At 38.0% G+C, this 19,196-nt stretch overlaps 2 protein-coding genes across 2 annotated transcripts in view; one reads left to right on the forward strand and one right to left on the reverse strand.

Moving 5' to 3' along the window:
- Nucleotides 1-8,560, forward strand: part of FANCM (Fanconi anemia complementation group M) — a gene marked incomplete at its 5' end in the record, with an annotated part of 67,456 nt that extends 58,896 nt beyond the window's left edge. Inside the window, 3 exons of the mRNA XM_008073438.2 lie at nucleotides 4,642-5,017; nucleotides 6,729-7,020; nucleotides 8,312-8,560. Of these exons, the coding sequence (XP_008071629.1) occupies nucleotides 4,642-5,017; nucleotides 6,729-7,020; nucleotides 8,312-8,450 (807 nt within the window). The remainder of the gene's footprint in view (nucleotides 1-4,641; nucleotides 5,018-6,728; nucleotides 7,021-8,311) is intronic.
- Nucleotides 8,561-9,696: 1,136 nt separating this feature from the next.
- Nucleotides 9,697-19,196, reverse strand: part of MIS18BP1 (MIS18 binding protein 1) — a 41,809-nt gene continuing 32,309 nt past the window's right edge. The window contains exons 11-14 of the mRNA XM_008073435.1: nucleotides 16,752-16,900; nucleotides 14,464-14,551; nucleotides 10,878-10,932; nucleotides 9,697-10,697 (exon numbers count right to left, since the gene is read on the reverse strand). Of these exons, the coding sequence (XP_008071626.1) occupies nucleotides 10,594-10,697; nucleotides 10,878-10,932; nucleotides 14,464-14,551; nucleotides 16,752-16,900 (396 nt within the window). The 3' untranslated portion in view covers nucleotides 9,697-10,593. The remainder of the gene's footprint in view (nucleotides 10,698-10,877; nucleotides 10,933-14,463; nucleotides 14,552-16,751; nucleotides 16,901-19,196) is intronic.

The raw sequence follows: 19,196 nt of genomic DNA on the forward strand, positions 1-19,196 counted from the left end.
GGGCCACTGCATTTCCAGTCTGGGCGACAGAGTGAGACTCCAACTCAAAAAAAAAAAAAACAAAAAAAAAGAAAGAAAAATATTTTGTCTTCAATTTTGGGGGGAATGTTTAAAAAGGATTGGTCTTAATTTTTCTTTAAATGTTGGTGAATTCATCATTAAAACCATCTGCTCCTAAACATTTTTTTTTTCCTTGTTGGGAGGTTTTTGATTACTGATTTAATGATCTTAGTATAGGTCCTGTCAAGTTTTCTATTTATTCTTGAGTCAGTCTTGTTGGTTCGTGTGTCTAGAAATTTGTTCATGTCATTTAGTTATCCAATTTGTTGATATACAGCTGTTGTATTCTCTTATAATCCTTTTTTAGTTCTATAAAGTCGATAGCAATGTCCTGTCATTCGTTGCTGATTTTAGTAATTTGAGTTTTCTCTCCTTCATCTGGTATTTTGTTACCCACTACTATAGTTTGTTTAGGAAAAGCAGGTTAATATGAGATTTATCTTTATCACTTTTAGAATGATAGATTTGTTTTTTTTTATGTTTTTAACATTATGAATTCATGAATTTAAGCATATGTGATGTATTTTAACTGATTACTCCTCTTTTAAATTTTGGTATCCAAATTGTTCCAACTCTGACCCCTGAGACTTTCTTCAGTGTGGCTCCCAAGTGCTTTGACCTGACTCTAGCTGTCTTGGATTACCTATTTGTTATATGATTTCATGATATACCAGCCTCATTTGCACATTTTCTGTCTCAGTGCTAGAAGTGGTTATTTCTCCAGGTTACCTTGGTTCTTTTTAGTGGAAAATGGTATTTGGACACTATTTTGGGTGCTTGGAGTGCTTACCTCCTTTGCTATATGGATGATGATATATGCCAAGCTATCTCGAACATTTCCCACCTTAGACCAGGAAGCAGCTATGTCTCCAAGTTGCCCTGGTTCCTTTTAGTGTGAAATGGATTTTGATGCTCTTTGATAATATTTCTAGGTCTTTTCAGTGGTCAGAGTTAAGAAACATATATATTTCTCTCACATGCACATATACTCACATAAGCTAAAACACATCATGAGTTCGTGCTGATATCTCAAATTGATGAGCACTGGGTTTTCTTTCTTTCTTTCTTTTTAAAGATTGATTGGGTCTTACACTTTTGCCCAGCCTGGAGTGCAGTGGCACGATCATAACCCCCTGTAGCTTCAAACTCCTAAGATGACGAGATCCTCCTGCAAACTCCTAAGGTAACACGAGTACCTAGGATGACAGGTGCATGCGATCATGCCTGGCTAACTTTTTCTTGTTAGAGATGGGGTCTTGATATGTGGTGCAGGCTGGTCTCGAACTCTGGCCTTAAACTGTCCTCTTGCCTTAGCCTCCCAAGTAGCGTAGCCGGGATTACAAATGTGAAACACTATTTCTAACCTGGTTTTCACTTACTCTTTTGAATTTTATATCTTTATTTCCTTTATATCATATGTAGAATCTTAATAACATAGAGAAGAATAGGATTAATATATAATTAATTTCTTTCTCTCTCAAATCACATAATAGCAATTTCAGAACAATAGTATCATTATCAGTAATATGGTTACTGAAACCAGTTTAAGAATTTTTTTGTGATATTTTGTCTAAAGAATTTGTGCTTCCTTACAAATTATTTGAAATAGTTCTTTCTGATTATTCCATCAAATGAATATACAAGAGGGGACCCCAAAAAACTGGAGTTATTTTTTGGAGGGCAGGCCCTTGTAGAACAGGCTTCTCTTGCCAGGTCAGTGTTCTAGGAACCCATCCGCATCAGTGTACCAGCTAGCGTTGTTGTAAGAGGCTGCATTTGGCTTCAGTGACATTTTTTTTGCAGATTCTTTCAACATGGTATGCCCGTTTCATGATGGGTGGTGCACGAACGTACCCACCCACATCACGCTCAGTGTTCAGCAGATTTTGGTTTTTAAAAAGTCATGATCCCCACTCCCCACCATCCCCTTTCACCTGATCTTGCCCCAGCAGCCTTTTTGTTTCCTGGGTAAAATCCTCAAAGGGAAACATTTTGCTGATGTGGAAGAGGTGAAACAAAAAACAGCAGAAACATTTAAAGGCATCAAAACTGATGAGCTCAAAAACTGTTTTGAGCAGTGGAAAAAAGCATCTCAATAGGTGTAACAAATGGAGAGTACTTTGAAGGTGACTGAAATTTAAACATGTAAGAATGAATACACAATTTTTTATAAATAAAGTCCATTTTGGGGTCTCCCTTGTATATATTAAGGCTAGCTTACTTCAATGTATGTTTATTTTCAATTTATTTTGTTCTATAATTATGTAACATATATACATGGTCCCAAATTAAAATCTACAAGACAAAATATAAGCCGAATGTGGTGGACCACGCCTTCAATCCCAGCACTTTGGGAGGCAGAGGCGAGAGGATTGCCTGAGTCTGGGGAGTTCAAGACCTCGTCTCTACAATAAATCAAAAATCAACCAGCCATGGTGGCACATGCTTGTGGTTCCAACTACTTGGGAGGCTGAGATGGAAGGATCACCTGAGCCTAGCAGGTCGAGGCTATAGTGGCCGTGAGCGTGCCAGTGCACTCAAGCCTAGGCAACAGAGTGAGATTTTAACTAAAAAAAAAACCGTATGTATCGTATATTCACAGAAGTATAGTTTAGAAGTATAGTTTCTATTGTTATGCCCTTCACACTGCTTCCTCCCTTGTATGTAGGTAATTTTGAAAAAAATGTGTATTTTGGCTAGTTTATCTATTTTTTGAGAAATTAAATATTTTTAATTTTCCTTAGATAAATAGCAGCATATAATACATACATACTCTTTTTTTTTTACGTGTCTGATAGGTAACGTGGCGACATCATAACAAGGTTTGAGGGAGGCACTTCTCACACATGAGCATGAAAACCCGATCACAATGCTGATTAACTACAAAAAGAGCAATACCTTGCTTTTTCACTTAAAAATGTATCCAAGGATAAAATCAGTAATATAGAGGCATATATTCTTCACTTAGTAATATATAGGTATATATTCCTCATTATTTTGTACAGCCACATGCTGCGTCATTGTACAATTATGTAGTAATTTATTCACTAGCTCCATATTGATGCATATTTGGGTTTCTAATCTTTTGTTCTTATAGTCTTATAACAAATAGCCGTGTGCATATCTTCTTGTATTTTGCCATTGTAGCTTTAGAATGAAGTCCTTTAAGTGGAATTGCTGTGAAAGACATATGTATATGTTATGTTGCCAGGCACTGCTAACGAACTCCATTTTTTATTCCTACCCACACTAAAATCATTTCTGATCCTTCCAGAGACTCATCAAGAGAAAGAATGCTGACTATCTAGTGAGAAATTTTAATCCATATATTTTCAAACTTGTACTCTTCTTAGAGCACAGTTGAAAACATGTTTTCTCATAGTTTCATACATTCACATGAACTCACGAGAGCCATTTGAATTTCTCTTCTGAGAGCATGTTAAATGATTTGTTTGAGGTTTTTTGTGGACTAGACAAGTATTGTGTGTTCTGGCTACAAACGCACATAAGGGCTGAAGGGTCAGTTAGTAGATACCAATTCTGAGAGGAGTTTTTTTTTCTCCTTCTACCAGATATCAAAATTCAAGACTGTTGTTTGCTTTCTGCTTTTATGGAATGGATTTCTTACTTGGACTTATATTAAATAACTGCCCTTGATAGGGGCAGAGGTTCAGACATCTTGCACTGCACATGTTTCCCATGTCCCGTGCCTCTGTCAAAAGAGGAATAAATGGTGAACAGGATTTGGGCAGATACTTTGTAAAGGAAACCTGAGTTTATTCTGGCTTAATTAACTTTCAGAATTCTCATTTTCATTTTGTTTTTGATTGGTGCATTCTGTACTTTCTTGTTAGCCCAGTTATGTATGTTTAAATAGACTTTAAAAACATGTTATTTAGCAAGTTTAGTTGTTTTCAGCTGGAGATATTTTCTAGTTATCAAATCTCCCTATTTTTCTTGTCTGGCTTGTCTGTCTTCCTTATTCTTCAAGATGAGCTCTAATATGCTTTAAGGTTGCTATTTAACTTTCCATTTGTTTTTCCTCTGGGCTAAAAATTATATTTTTCTTATTTTCCCTCCCCCCGGCTGAGTGCAGTGGTACACTGACGGCCACCTTAGCTTCCACCTGCTGGCCTCAGGGGATCCTTCTGCCTCAGCCTTCCTAGTAGCTGGAACTACAGGTGTGCACCACCACACTTGGCTAACTCTTTGATTTATTGTAGACATTTTGTCAAGTTGCGCAGGCTGGTCTCTAACCCCGACTCAGATAAGCCTCTTGCCTCTGCCTCCCAAGGTGCTGGTATGACAGGCTTGAGCCACCGTGCCTGGCTATAATTTTCTAACATTATTTCCTTTCCTGTTCATTTTTAGATTTTCTCCTCCTTCAATTATTTTTAGCTTTGGTTGTTAATTATTATTTTACACTATTTTTTTGTGGCTTATTTGTTTACCTACAATCACTTTCTTCATGTCGAAGGTAGAAAAAAGAACATTATCAGTAAAGACAATCAACTTTAGGTGTAAGATGTTTATGGCACAAATATATGTTGAACCTGATTGTGGTGTTTTCAGCTTTTTCAGGTTGGGAGTGCTCTGGAGGATTCTAGCACTTCAGGGGCATCCTGTTCCAATTCAGGACCACATTTAGCTGGGACACATCCTTCTCTCAGACTTCCACAGGAAGGGAAAAGAACCTGTATTCTTGTTAACAGTCATGAAGTCACTTCTGGTTTGGAAGTAATTTCTTCCCTAAGAGCAATTCATGGGTTACAAGTGGAGGTTTGTTCTCTGAATGACTGTGACTACATTGTGAGTAACCGCATGGTGGTGGAAAGGAGGTCCCAATCTGAGATGTTAAATACTGTCCGTAAGAACAAGCTCATTGAACAGATCCAGCACCTGCAGAGCATGTTTGAAAGAATATGTGTGATTGTGGAAAAGGACAGAGGAAAGACAGGTTTGTATTTTAAAATCTTTGTTTATAAGAATGTAAAGAGCCAGGCCCTGTGGCTCACACCTGTGATCCCAGCACTCTGGGAGGCGAAGGCGAGAGGATTACCTGAGCCCAGGGGTTCGAGACCAGCCTGGGCAACTTGGTGAGACCTCGTCTCTACAATAAATCAAGAAAAATTAGCTGGGCATGGTGGCATGAGCCTGTAGTTCCAGCTACTTGGAAGGCCGAGGCGGAAGGATCGCCTGCGCCCAGCAGGTCAAGGCTGTGGTGGCCGTGAGTGTGCCCCTGCACTCCAGCCTGGGCGACAGTGAGACTCCGACTCAATGTAAAGAAACTTGACCATTTAGTTTATTTTTCTGTTGTCAGATATGGGAAACTTTAAATACCTGGCTCATAAATATACTTTCAAATTTTTATGTACCATGGTGTTTCTCATCATATATTTAAATGCAGCTTATGAGAATTGGAGGATGAGATATTGAAGGCAAAAGAACCAAGCATGAGAGTTTTTCAAGAACCCATAAAGGAGGAGGGCCTTAAATAAGACAGCAATGGAGAAGTAGGACTCAGGAGATGTTTAGGTATCAGGATTAGCAGGAGTTAGTGTGAGGAAATGAGAATTACTGCGAGCTGACTGATTTCTGGGTCAGCTTAGATAGAGGTGCTGTTTATTACAATTATGAATATAAGAGAAAAAGCAGACTTGAGGGGCAAGGGGAACTGAACTTTGACCATGTTAAGATTGAGTTCTCAACGGGTCACTGAAACGGTCACCTAGGATGCATTTGGAAATGCAGGATTGGAATTTCAGTTAGGAATTTCTGCAGTAATTATTTAATTGTATGGAGACCCCCCCCAAGACTAGACCAAAGGGCATAAGCTGTGGAATCAGAAGACATGCTGGTTTCTGTTTACTCCAAAGCTATGACATTGCATTGACAACTCATTTCCTTTGAGGGATTCGTAATATTCCACGTATTTTGTGATATAAGGATTAAGTGAAATCATGTAGGTGAAAGCCACTATGGAAGAATTAAAAAATTATACATAAAAGGAAATAGTGTAAAACATTGATTTTGGAATTGGGCAACTTTTTCATTTCCATGCTGTCACTTAGGTAAGTTACCTTAGTTTTCAGTAATCTAGTCTTTTTTTTTATTTGAAGAGTTTGGGATAAAGTATATATATTTGGAATAGAGAAGTAACAAGTCAAAAGCTATGGAATAGTATCTGGGGGTGCATAAAGGGAAATGCCAATAAAAGGATGTAAGTACAATATGGAAAAGAAAATGTGAAAGGGTAGAGAAGTAATTAATTGGCAAGGTGATATTAAAATGGGTGTTTAGGGTATTTTTTTAGTTACTCTGGAATAAATATATAATTTTATATCAGTTATACCAGTATTTAATGAACCCTTCGTCAGTGCTAACATGAAAAATTAGAGATGAGTAATATAGTCTTGGCCTTCAGAAATGAAATATGTAAGGATGTAAGTTCTCCTTTACTTAACTTTAAAATTCTAGTTCAAGATACTCATAGTTATCTCTGTTTTATCTGTCACATATTTGAGAATCACTTTAAAACTTTAGCTGTGGGTTTTCTCATGAGCAAAATGTTTGCTCAGTGGTATAGCTCTTAGAATTTTAATAACAAAGTATATTGATGATTTTATTTAATATTAGTTACTAAAGTTTGTACTATTAAAATTTTTTAGGGGACACATCAAGGATGTTTAGGAGAACAAAGAGCTATGACAGCCTGCTGACTGCCTTAATTGGCGCTGGAATCCGAATTCTTTTCAGTTCCTGCCAAGAAGAAACTGCAGATTTGCTAAAAGAACTGTCTTTAGTGGAACAAAGAAAGAATGTTGGTATTCACGTTCCAGCAGTAGTGAATAGTAGTAAATGTGAGGCACTTCAGTTTTATTTAAGTATTCCCAATATAAGTTATATAACTGCATTAAATTTGTGTCACCAGTTTTCATCTGTGAAAAAGATGGCTAACAGGTATGTCTAATATTTTTAAGTGATTAATATTTTCACAACTAAAAAAGGTATACTACCTGTTAGATTATTTTATTCAGTGAAGAGTTTTTTGTTTGCCAACGTGTATCAGTTACTGTATGAAACTAAGGGACATTAATGGGAAAAAACGAAAAAAGTGTAGGCATTGCCTTCGAGCTCTATGGGGAGATAAACAACAAACTAGTTACATTTCACTTTGCAGTCTCATTTTTCTGGACTGTTCAGTTCTGTAACTAAAAAAATGTTCAGGTTGAGAATTTTTACTAGTTTTATCATTATATTGCTTGAAAAAGGAAATTTAGAAAATAGGTTCATTTTACAGCTTGAGCTACTATAACAAAATACCATAAACTGAGTAATTTATAAATAACAGAAATTTGTGTCTCACAGTTCTGGACACTGGAATTCTGAGATTAGGGTTCTAGCATGGCTGGGTTCTGGTGAGGGCCTTCTACTTGGATCCATGCTGTTGATTTCTTGTATCCTCACATGGCAGAAACAGAGCGAGTTAGCTCTTTTGCCCCTCATAAGGGCACTGGGGGACCCACCATTGTGACCTAATCATCTCCTAGTCTCCACTTCCAAATACTATCACATTGGACTTAGAGTTTCAACTCATGAATTTGGGCAGAGAGGGAACAAAAATATTGTTTATTGTGGATGTTGAAATGATTATTGAAGATAATTTTTTTTTTTTGAGTTGCAGTCTCACTCTGTCACCCAGACTGGAGTACAGTGGCCGCTCCCGGCCACTGCAGCCTCGACGTGGCTGGGCTCCGGTATTGAAGATAATTTTAAATAAAGGAAACATTTTTATTTTACCTACACTAATACTGGCGACATATCAACTGGATGTACATTTAAGAAAAGATGATTTTTTGAAAAGCTGTTGCGGGCCGGGCGGTGGCTCACGCCCATAATCCTAGCACTTTGGGAGGCCAAGGTGAGAGGATTGCCTGAGCCCATGGGTTTGAGACCAGCCTGGACAACTTGGTGAGCCCTCATCTCTACAATAAATGACAAATTAGCCGGGTGTGATGGCATGTGCCTGTAGTTGCAGCTACTTGGAAGGCTAAGGCAGAAGGATCGCCTGAGCCCAGCAGGTTGAGGTTGCGGTGGCTGTGACTGTGCCACTGCACTCCAGCCTGGTTGACAGAGTGAGACTCCAACTCAAAAAAAAAAAAAAAAAAAAAAGCATTGTGTTTGGTGTTAAGAATGTTAAATTTTATAAAGGTCAAAAGTTCTAGCGTAATTATTTTGTCTAATTTTTCAGCTCACCTCAAGAAATCTCGGTGTATGCACAAGTAACTCTTCAAAAGGCCGAGGAGATCTATAAATATATTCACTATGTATTTGACATACAAATGTTACCAAATGATCTTAACCAAGACAAACTGACATCCGATGTATGATCAACTGCTCAAGATGCCGTTATCAGAAGTCTCATGATGCACTTCAGTAATCATTGCTGTGATTTGTGATTATCAGTTTAAAATGTATAAATATTTCCTTATCACTTAAATATTCCATATTGTATAAAATTTTATTTATATAAATTATTTAAAAAGAAAGCCTGATGTTCAGTAATCATTTTGATTAACTAGATTATAAAACTAATTTTTTTATTTAACTAAAAGTTTATTAAAGGGCTATTAAGGATAGTTCAAGAAAGTAAAAGCTTAAAGATGTATTTATGAACTTTCTTCCAAAATTAAAGTATGAACTGTTATTATTGTTAAACAGTAGGATTGACATGTTTATGACTGCAACCAACTTAACAGTCAAACAAGTTTTCCTCACATTGAACCTGGGCAGGCTGACTTCCTTGAAGCACCTCCCATGCAGATAACACACGCTCAAACTCACTGGCAGGTGAAATACCTTATAATAGGAAGGACTCAAGAAAAGTCAAGTGTTGGAGCATTAAACAAACAAGAAAGAACAGAACAGGAAGGATGCTGAAGGAGTTCTGATAGGACATGGGGAATATGGGCAGCATGGTTTGAGTCCAGTTTATGCCATTTCAGAATTCTCTTTTGGGCTTTTGTTAAGGGATATAACCACCTTCTTAAGTCCTAAAACACTGTCCTTTAACGTAAAGCAGCGTAGCATTACACCAAATATTGGCAACACAAGTTTACCAACAGTATTTTTTAGGGCTACTCTAAAATAACCATTTTATTTTTATCCTGCATCTACCAAACCAAGGATCTTTGCGGTAGAAATAATCATGGTAGTTTTAAAAGGAGAATGATCTTAGCCCAACTGCACTATTCTTTTTACATTTAGCTTCTGTAAGTCTTATGTAACTACTTATTATTACTTACTAAATTCTTTTTTTGTTTTAGGAGACAAGGTCTCACTGTGTTGTCCCGGCTGGAGTGTCGTGGCTATTCACAGGCCCAACCCTAGTGTACTTCAGCTTCTAACTCCTGGGTTATCCTATGGCTTCAGCCTCCCAGGTAGCTAGGATTACAGGCATGCGACACTGTGTAGCTGTGGCTAAATTCTTAAGAAACAAAATGCTGCTTTCTACTAAAAGTTCAAGTATTTTTTGAGGAAACTTAAGCGGGACCAGTAACAAAATACATATCTGTTTTTCTTTCTATGATACAGTAATTAAAAGCAAATAAGCAAAAAAATAAGATACACATACTATAAAAAAGCAAAATAACTTTATTTGGACAACCTTAACTGGAGAGAAAGGGTGGGTGACTGTGTAGCCAGAGGGAAGATATTCTATGTCAAATTTTAAAACATAGTAAACTAATGAAGTTTATCTCTAGAGGAGCTGTTAGTGAAAGGAAAAGGATGTTTACTATGACATATTAACATGACTCCTAATGGTAGAGCTATTAACTTGGATGTTTGTCTAATCTAGTCAAAGTATTGAGACCAAATTTAAACTGTGTCTGTACATGTAAATAAGGCTTAAAAATGCAACAAAATCTTCTCTACCTAATAAACTAATGAAAAAGCAATACATTAAATTTATATAGGTTTCATAGACATGCCAATTACAAGTTTTAAGAAAAACAAGCAGGAGAGAAGCACGTCAAATAGTTTCAACAGTGTGTAATTTAAACATTAGATCCACTCTGGCTTGTATATCCAGTGGTGACAAATGCTAACTTAAAAGTTTTCATGAATGCAGTAGCTACCTCTTCATCCTCGCCCCCCTACTTACTTGAAGGTAGCAACATTTTCCTGAAAGCTTTTTAAAAATCTGTTTGGGATATAATTTTCTTAAAGCAAAAAGACTTAGATGCTTATAAGAAACTTATCTATGTATATTTTAATATTGTAGAAGCAGAAATTTACAAATATCTACACACAAGCAAGACAATTTTTTTATATTTTTAGCAAAAGTGTAGCAATGAGGAATGTACTATAGAAGGATATCTTACTTTGAATATAAACACATGAAACTTTTGAAAAAGTACTCCACATTTTCATACGAAGGTACTTTCTAAAGAAAATATATGTACTCCAATTGAAGATAAAGATGTACTGTCTTATGGTAAAAATCCTGGAAATCATATTTTCTTATTTTTACTATGCAGAATCAGAGTTTGAAAAATAATAATCTTTCTCTTCTTCATCTAAAGAGTCCATAGCATCAGTGAAAAGTTTTCCAATACCAGGGTTTTCTCCTAAATCTGTGAAGAGAAGTTTAAAAAAGGATTAATAAATTTCTAAAAGTAATTTCAATAACACTGAAAACTCTAAGGAACTAAATAGTAGGTCTGTCCACTTGAGAGCAATTAATTTTAAAACCATTTAAATAAAGAACCTAGCTTAGAATACTGAGCTACAAAAGAAAGATATAAACATATTACCTTTGTTAAACATGGTTTTCCTTCTTGATGCTGGAGTTGAGAAATCAGTTTCAACCTATAAAAGAGTTTATATTAATAGCTAAGCAGTACCTCCTGTTAAACCTACCTCAAACCTAGACAAAATTAAGCACGCTTTATCCCCAAAGTACTTTGAACATATGCCTGTAGCAATAGTAATCACATTATAATTATCTGTGAAATGCCTGATTCTCTTGTAAGTCAAATTTACCCTAGACAAGAACCATGACTTATTCAATGTTGTTTCCCACAGTTGGCAAACATTACTATAAGAAATTATTATAAATTAATGCTACAGTTTTTAAAGAATAGCACATGGGCCTTTGAACACTGCCAAAATGTACTAATTATTTCACTTAAATAATGAATAGGCTGGGCTGGTAAAGTTAACATTAAACATAATTTATCATAATTATTATAATCATAGCTGAATGGAGGTAAAAATCTGCATTTGGAAAACATAATAGCAAAATTTTCATTCTCTGTACTTCAGGTTCTTAGCCAAAATGGTAACGTATGTGGCATGTTGGAAGTGTACCCTCACATACATCACATCAACACTTATCAAACTATTGGCTATGGCTGACAATCCTTAAAAAATAGAAAATGATACAGTATACCCCCTGTACTAAGGGTAAGTTTTATAATAAGAAACTTTTGAGATACAAACTCATGCTCACAGATTACATTTTTCTCCTGAGATGAGGCAAAACAACATATCATTTAGCTCTCAAAATCATTCAATAACATAAACCAATATGACTCCCATTGTCATGCCACATATTAATAAAATTATACAATAGAAATATTATAATAGAAAGCTCAAGTAGCTGCTCAGTATCATAAAGCTGGTATGGAGAATCAGAACTTGAAATCAGAAGTTTTAACACCTCATTCTCTTATTTCCATCCTAACACATTGGCTACAAAATATTAGGTTATGAAAAAAATGGGGCTGAATCACAATGATATTACAGTTTGGCAAACTGCTCAAGTTATAACCCATAAATAAGAACAAAAGCCCCCCAAGTAGTTAAGATGAAAAATGTAGCTGGGCATGGTGGCTCATTCCTGTAACCCCAGCACTTTGGGGGCTGTAACAGGAGGATTGCTTGAGGCCAGGAGTTCAAGATCAGCTTGGGCAACATACTGAGACCCCCATCACTAAAAAAATCATTAAAAAAAAAATTAGGCCAGGCGTGGTGACTCAAGCCTGTAATCCCAGCACTTTGGGAAGCCGAGGCGAGAGAACAGCCTGGGCAACTTGATTTAGACCTCATCTCTACAATAAATCAAGAAAAATTAGCCAGACATGGTGGTGCATGCCTGTGATTTCAGCTACTTGGAAGGCTTGAGGTGGAAAGATCACCTGAGCCCAGCAGGTCAAGGCTGTGGTGGCCGTGAGCATGTCACTGCACTCGCCTGGGCAACCGAGTGAAACTCCAACTCAACAACAAAAAAATTAACTGTTCATGGTGGCACATGCCTGTAGTCTCAGCTAACTGGGAGGCTGAAGCAGAAGACTGCTTAGGACCCAAAGGTCGAGGCTTCACTGAGCAGTGATTGTGCTATTATACCCTGGGTGGAATAGGAAGGGCCCTTACAGATATATCCATATCAGCTTCTTCTTCTTATTTTGCAGAAGAAACAGACTGAGTGAATTAGAATCTCAGGATAGTTCATGGATCAGCAGCATGGACATCACCTGGAGCTTGTTAGAAATTCTGCATTTCAAATCTACTGGGATCAGAATCTGGGGTTTAACAAGACCTCTAGATGACTTCTATGCACAATAAAGTTTGAGAAACACTGGATTAGGGCACTTTTCAAGGCAATTCAGCTTCTCACTTGCAAAACAAGGACTAGAAGCCAAGTCTTTGGGTTCCCATTTCAAGGTTTTCTTACTATATTAATTCCAGGTCCTTTGCAACAAATCAAATTTTCATTCTTATTAAAAAATGTGGGAAACTGGAACAAGAGAATCTTAAACTCTGAGGAGTATGCCTACTTCAATGATGGAGTACAGATTTCTTTTGAAGAATTTAGTCCCCAGACTAATTTTAAACCAAGGTCCTCAGTGAGATATCTACCATTTCCTGCGAACAACTGAAATGAATAAAGATTGGGCGTGACTTTATAATCCCAATATTTAGAGGCTCTCTGAAGGGAATTACACCCTGGCCAACTTATGGTATAAATATTTCAAAATGAGTAAAGAAGTAAGAGATGGCCATAACCTGGTCTGAAAGAGCACCTTTAGGGCGTAAGGTAGTCCCCCACCCCCATAAATGATCACTCTCTAAGATTAGCTCTTTACTTTGAGGGCATGTGAGGTGAAATGGCTTTTTTAGAATCCTAGTACTTATATCTCATTATCAGTTATTCAATTTAAAACCAGAAATTAAAAAATAATTCAGAGCCAGTCTTGGTGGCTCAGCCCGTAATCCCGCGCTTTGGGAGGCTGAGGTGAGTGGACTGCCTAAGCCCGAGGGTTTGAGACCCACCTGGGCAACTTGGCAAGATCTCATCTCTACAGTAAATCAAAAAAATTAGCCGGGCGTGGTAGCGCGTGCCTGTAGTTCCAGCTACTTGGAAGGCTGAGGCGGAAGGATCGCTGGAGCCCAGCAGGTGGAGGCTGAGGTGGCTGGGAGTGGCCACTGAACTCCAGTGCGATAGAGTGAGACTCCAACTCAAAACAAAAAAATTAGTTCAGGCTGGGCGCGGTGGCTCATGTCTATAATCCCAGCACTTTGGGAGGCTGAGGTGAGAGGACTGCCTGAACACACGGATTCAAGATGAGCCTGGGCAACTTAGCAAGACCTTATTTCTACAATAAATCAAAAATTAGCCAGGCATGGTGGCACGTGCCTGTACTTCCAACTACATGCAGGTGGAGGCAGTAGGATCACCTGAGTCCAGCAGGTTGAGGCTGTGGTGGTAGTGAGCATGCCACTGCACTCCAGCCTAGGCGACAGAGAGAGTCCAACTCAAAAAAAAAAAAAAAAAATTAATTCAGGGAGATAAAGGATTCTCCTAATCTTTTCTCAGAGGAATACAAACCATTCTACTAACGCATGTATAAGTTAAAATTTTTTCTGGAATTGGATTTTTAAATGTTGAAGTATAGAAAAAGAAGGAAAATAAGTAGTTGAAGCTGCAAAACATTTGAAACCATGTTAAAGTTGATTGGGATTTGATGACAGTTCTTATTCTATGAAAATGGTGACTCATTTAGTCTGAATTATCCCCCAGTCACTGAACAGATACACTTCTGCATCTTGCCTGAAACATTCCTCCTTGACCTGTACCTGTTTTTCTACACTCTCACCTCACTTCCCAAATGAAAGCTTTTACCAACCTCAACCTGCTCAGATGCTTTAGGTCTATGAGTTGTCTGTAAGCCGACAATACTTATGTGCTTACCTCACTTATAGCCTCATGATTAACTCATATTAGGTTCTAAGTACCTCAAGCACAGGGACTGTTACATAACTTGTAGCTACCACAATTCATCACATATGATAAATTATCTCATAGAGAACTGTTGGATAAAGAATAAAAATACTTACTGTCTTTTTCTTGATATTGCCCCAGGCAATGCCACCATTACTTTTATGATTTTTTTGCATGTGGAAAACATATTTATCACAATCATTCCTGTTTGAATACAAAATAATTTCAAATCAACATTAACTGTTACACTTTTATCCACAGGTTGAACAGCAATGACAAAATTAATGTAAAATCTATTTTAATCTTAAAATACATATTCTATTTATTTATTTACTTATTTTTTTTGTCAGAAGTCTCACTCTGTTGCCCAAGCTGGAGTGCAGTTATATACTATATAGAGGCAAGGTCTTACCAAGTTGCCCAGGCTGGTTTCAAACACCTGGGCTCAGGCAATCCTCTCTCCCCCAGTACCCAAAGTGCTGGGATTATAGCCATGAGCCACTGCGCCTGGCTTACTTTCTATTTTTTTGAGTTAGAGTCTCACTCTGTCACCCAGGCTGAAGGGCAGTGGTAAGCTCCCAGTCACTGCAGCCTCAACCTGCTGGGCTCAGGTGATCCTTCTGCCTCAGCCTTCCAAGAGACTGGAACTACGGGCGAGCACCACCATGCCCAGCTAATTTTTCTGGTTTTTATTTATTGTAGAAATAAGGTCTTGCCAAGTTGCCTAGGCTGGTCTCCAACCTGCGGGCTCAGGCAATCCTCTCACCTTGACTGCACCCAGCCTGCATTGAGTTTTCAATCCAGCTCATCAAAGCTTTTACTGCTACATATGTATATATTTCTTGCATTCCTCATGCCAACCACAAAGGCTTTTTTTCATTTCTTTTATCTCATCTCTTTCACCTTCTCATTCTTAGTAAATAGGCTTGACTCATAATTTAAAGATGAATCAAACAGAATGGTTATTTTTCAATTGCCCACCCCAACAATTCAGTTCCACTCATGACAGTAAACATCAGCTGAACACCAATTTCCATTTTCGTTGACTCCAAGATATTATATGATTGACTATCCTCTTTCCTTTCAGAGCAACCTTAAAGGCATGACATGTAGAAATTGGTAAATTTGTGATTGTATAAAGACATTTATCTAAATCATAAATCACTGCTGAATAGCAAGTGAATAAGCCTAGCAAGGTGCTTAGCAAATGAATAGGCCTAGCCTATTGTTCAGGATCAGCACCACCAGTCTATCATCAAAGATCTCTTTGTAAAACAAAGAGATTTTTTCACTTCTGAAGTGATACAGCTATCTCTTTACTTAAAGTTGTTATAAAATGTAAGCCAATTACTAGAGCTGATAAGTCCAGAGATGGTAAAGAGGACTAGGAAAATCATTTTTTAACATAAAGGCTCTAAGAAACAGATTAAAAAACAAAAAAGATAAATTCATGACATAAGTGAGTCTATCATTTACTCTTTAAGAGGAAAAAAAAATACCGTATTTCCTTAATTGTAAAAGTGATTTAAACAGAAAATGCTCTTTCTGCCAAAACCCCACAACCCACACCAGCATTATTCTACATCCTAGAGATAATGGCTGGTGATGTGTATTTCCTTAGAATTTACTAAGAAAGTTCAAGACCAAAAGGATGAATATTTTAAGACTTTTGATGACTTGGCCAAAGCGCTTATCAAAAGCTTTGAAAAAAATTATACTGTTTTGCCAGGCGCAGTGGCTCATGCCTATAGTGCCAGCTACTTGGAAGGCTGAGGTGGAAGGATTTCCTGAGCCCAGCAGGTCTAGGCTGTGGTGGCCATAAGCGTGCCACTGTACTCCAGCCTGGACAACAGAGTGAGAGGCCCACCTCCCCCCCCCCCGCCAAAAATAGCTTGAATATTTTGTCATAATAGTAATAAAAAATTTCTTAATCTTTATGATAACACAATGTGCCAGAATACATTTAATTAGTCTCTATTGTTTATGGTGGTTGGTACCAGGTAAAACGTAAAAAAACTTTTTATGGTTGACTTTATTAGTCTTTTTATTAGTAGCTTCTGGGTTTTACACCGCAGTTAGAAAGACCAGCAATAATCTGAGATTATAAAAGAATTCTCCAAGGTTTCTTTAGGTGTTTTAATACTTTAATGTTTTACTTGTAAAACTTTGATCCATTTAGAATTTATCCTGACGTAAAATGTGGGTTATATCCCAACACTTATTTATTGTATAACATAACTAACTTGCTGAAATTATCCATTCTTAACTTCCAGGAACTACACCTTGATTTTTTTTATAATGGTGAGTCTTCCCATTACTGGCATTTATGCTTCTCCTGAAATGTTTAAATGTTCCTCAACATACGGATGCAGAGAACTGATGTATCATATGCATGAATATTTACCTATTTATAGAGGCAAGCATGCTAGGAGTGACATGCTGACATTCAGGAGTTTTTGACAAGGGCCAGATAACTGATGATGGAGTTGTTAAATTTTGGTCCATATTTGAGAGAATATCACCATCATCTTGACTGTTCTGGAAACTTGGCAACTAGAGAAAACAAACATTATCAGCAAGTACTTTCATTATCACAAAATAATTTTTTTAGGCATGAGGGGGTGGTTAATAAGTTGTTTTTCACCTTATAACTTTTCCAAGTTAGATAATGAAAAACAGTAGGTAGAGGACTGTGGAGGCTAAAGCAACTCCACCTTAGATGCTAACCTGTCATGCTGACCTCTTAAACTCCTGCCTCAAGCAGTCCTCCCACCTCAACCTCCCATGTGCTGGGATTACATGTTGACTTCTGATTAACCCCAGTTCTGAGGATGCCTCTAAGATTTCCACTTTAATGCACTTAACGTAAATCCTGCCCTTATGTAACTCCCGTGTGTTAGATAAGCCATAGGTCTGGGGGTAAGGACAGGTAACAGTGGGGGATCCGCTGTCTCTTGGCCACCCAAGACATGGCTTTTGTTCATAAGTCTCTATTAAGTGTTTCTGAGAAAATGAATTTGTCAGCCTCTTTCTTCAGCCTTTCACCTCCCTCAGCCTTTAGAAATAAGTCTACATAGACGTGCTCACCTAGAAGAGATCTGGGGGTGGCTAGCCGTTTCCACGTGGAGTGGCGTGGTTCACCTTTTAGACACTTGTGGACCACTCATGAGTACGGGACACCCTGGAAACACTGGAGGGTTTAGAGTGTCGGCTGAGAGCCTTCTATCATACTGCAGTAGGGAAGGGCAGTGAGCAGCTGCTGCAGTGGGATGGCTGCTTCTGTGGGCTGCCCCTCTGGCAATGGAAGCCCAGAAGTAAAAGTAAAATGGTTTGAGGAAGAATTACAATTTTAAAAAAAGATTCTTAAAAAAAGCTATAATTAATTGGCTTAAAAAATAGCAAGCACTTAAATCAAATATTTTATCAGAAGAATAGAAACTCAGGCTGAACACAATGGCTCATGCCTGTAATCCCAGCCCTTAGGGAGGCCGAGGTGGGAGGATCACTTGAGCCCAGGCATTCAAGACCAGCCTGGGCAACATAGTGAGATCTCATCTCTACAAAAAAATTAAAAATTAGCTAGGTGTGGTGGCATACTCCTGTAGTCCCAGATACTTGGGAAGCTGAGGCAGAAATGTCATGAGCCCAGGAGGTTGAGGCTGTGAGGACCTGTGATTGTGCCACTACATTCCAGCCTGGCTGACACAGTGAGACCCTAACTCCCCCCCAAAAAGAAAGAAAGAAACAGAAAAAGAAAAACAGAAACTCAAATGACTTTCAGTTCATATGACTTTAGTAACCTTTGGTAAATAAAACTAGTTTAAAAATTGTTGGTAAAACAAAATAGAAATGTCTTTAGAATTATCAAAATTAAATATAAGTCAGACATTTTTGCCTGGGTTTGCAATCAGTCAGGTTTAGGCTAGACGTTTTAAGGTTATAAAACTATTACTTCAAGTCGGGTGTAGTGGCTCATGCTGGTAATCCCAGCACTTTAGGAGGTGAAGACAAGAGGACTGCCTGAGCCCGGGGGTTCAAGACCAGCCTGAACAACTTGGCGAGACTTGGTCTCTACAGTTAATCAAAAACACATAGCCAGGCATGGTGGTGCATGCCTATAGCTCCAGCTACTTGGAAGGCTGAGGTAGAAGGATTGCCTAAGCCCAGTATGTCGAGGCTGTGGTGGCTGTGAGTATGCCACTGTTGCCTGGGCAACAGTGAAACTCAAAAAATAAATAAATAAAACTATCACTTCTGTGATATTTTGGAAACTCAATTTGTCTGTGATCTTATCTTTGGATTTGAGCCTTTAGATTCTGAGGTCTAGACAAGTGACCATAGTAAAGCCTGGGGACAGCACCCAGGCCCATCCTCCTTGGTCCAGTTGTGCCTCTGCCATGCTGGGAGGAATTAGATCCTTCAAACATTTTTTACAGAGCTTAGTCCTTTGTCATGGGTTCTGCATCTGGTACATAATTAAAATGGCTTACTTCCTAGTTTTTTCCACTAAAAATAAGAGTTACTAAGTTAACACTGTAATTAATATATGCAAGTAGAACTACAAGATAAAAGAAAAACTCTATATGCAAAATATATCAAGGAAGTAGGATGTGTTTGATGAAGAAGTTTATAAAATTCGTGAGTATGTGGTTTTAACTAAAGGAAAGGTTAGCTGGGCTTGGTGGCTCAGCCTGTAATCCCGCGCCTTTGGGAGGCTGAGGTGAGTGGATTGCCTGAGCCCACGGTTCGAGACCCGCCTAGGCAGCGAGACCTCATCTCTATAGTAAATCAAAAAATCAGCCGGGCGTGGTAGTGCATGCCTGTAATTCCGGCTACTTGGAAAGGCTGA

Source organism: Carlito syrichta, unplaced genomic scaffold (assembly GCF_000164805.1).
Source record: "Carlito syrichta isolate Samal-C Ts95f unplaced genomic scaffold, Tarsius_syrichta-2.0.1 Scaffold315843, whole genome shotgun sequence".
Lineage (NCBI taxonomy): Eukaryota > Metazoa > Chordata > Mammalia > Primates > Tarsiidae > Carlito > Carlito syrichta.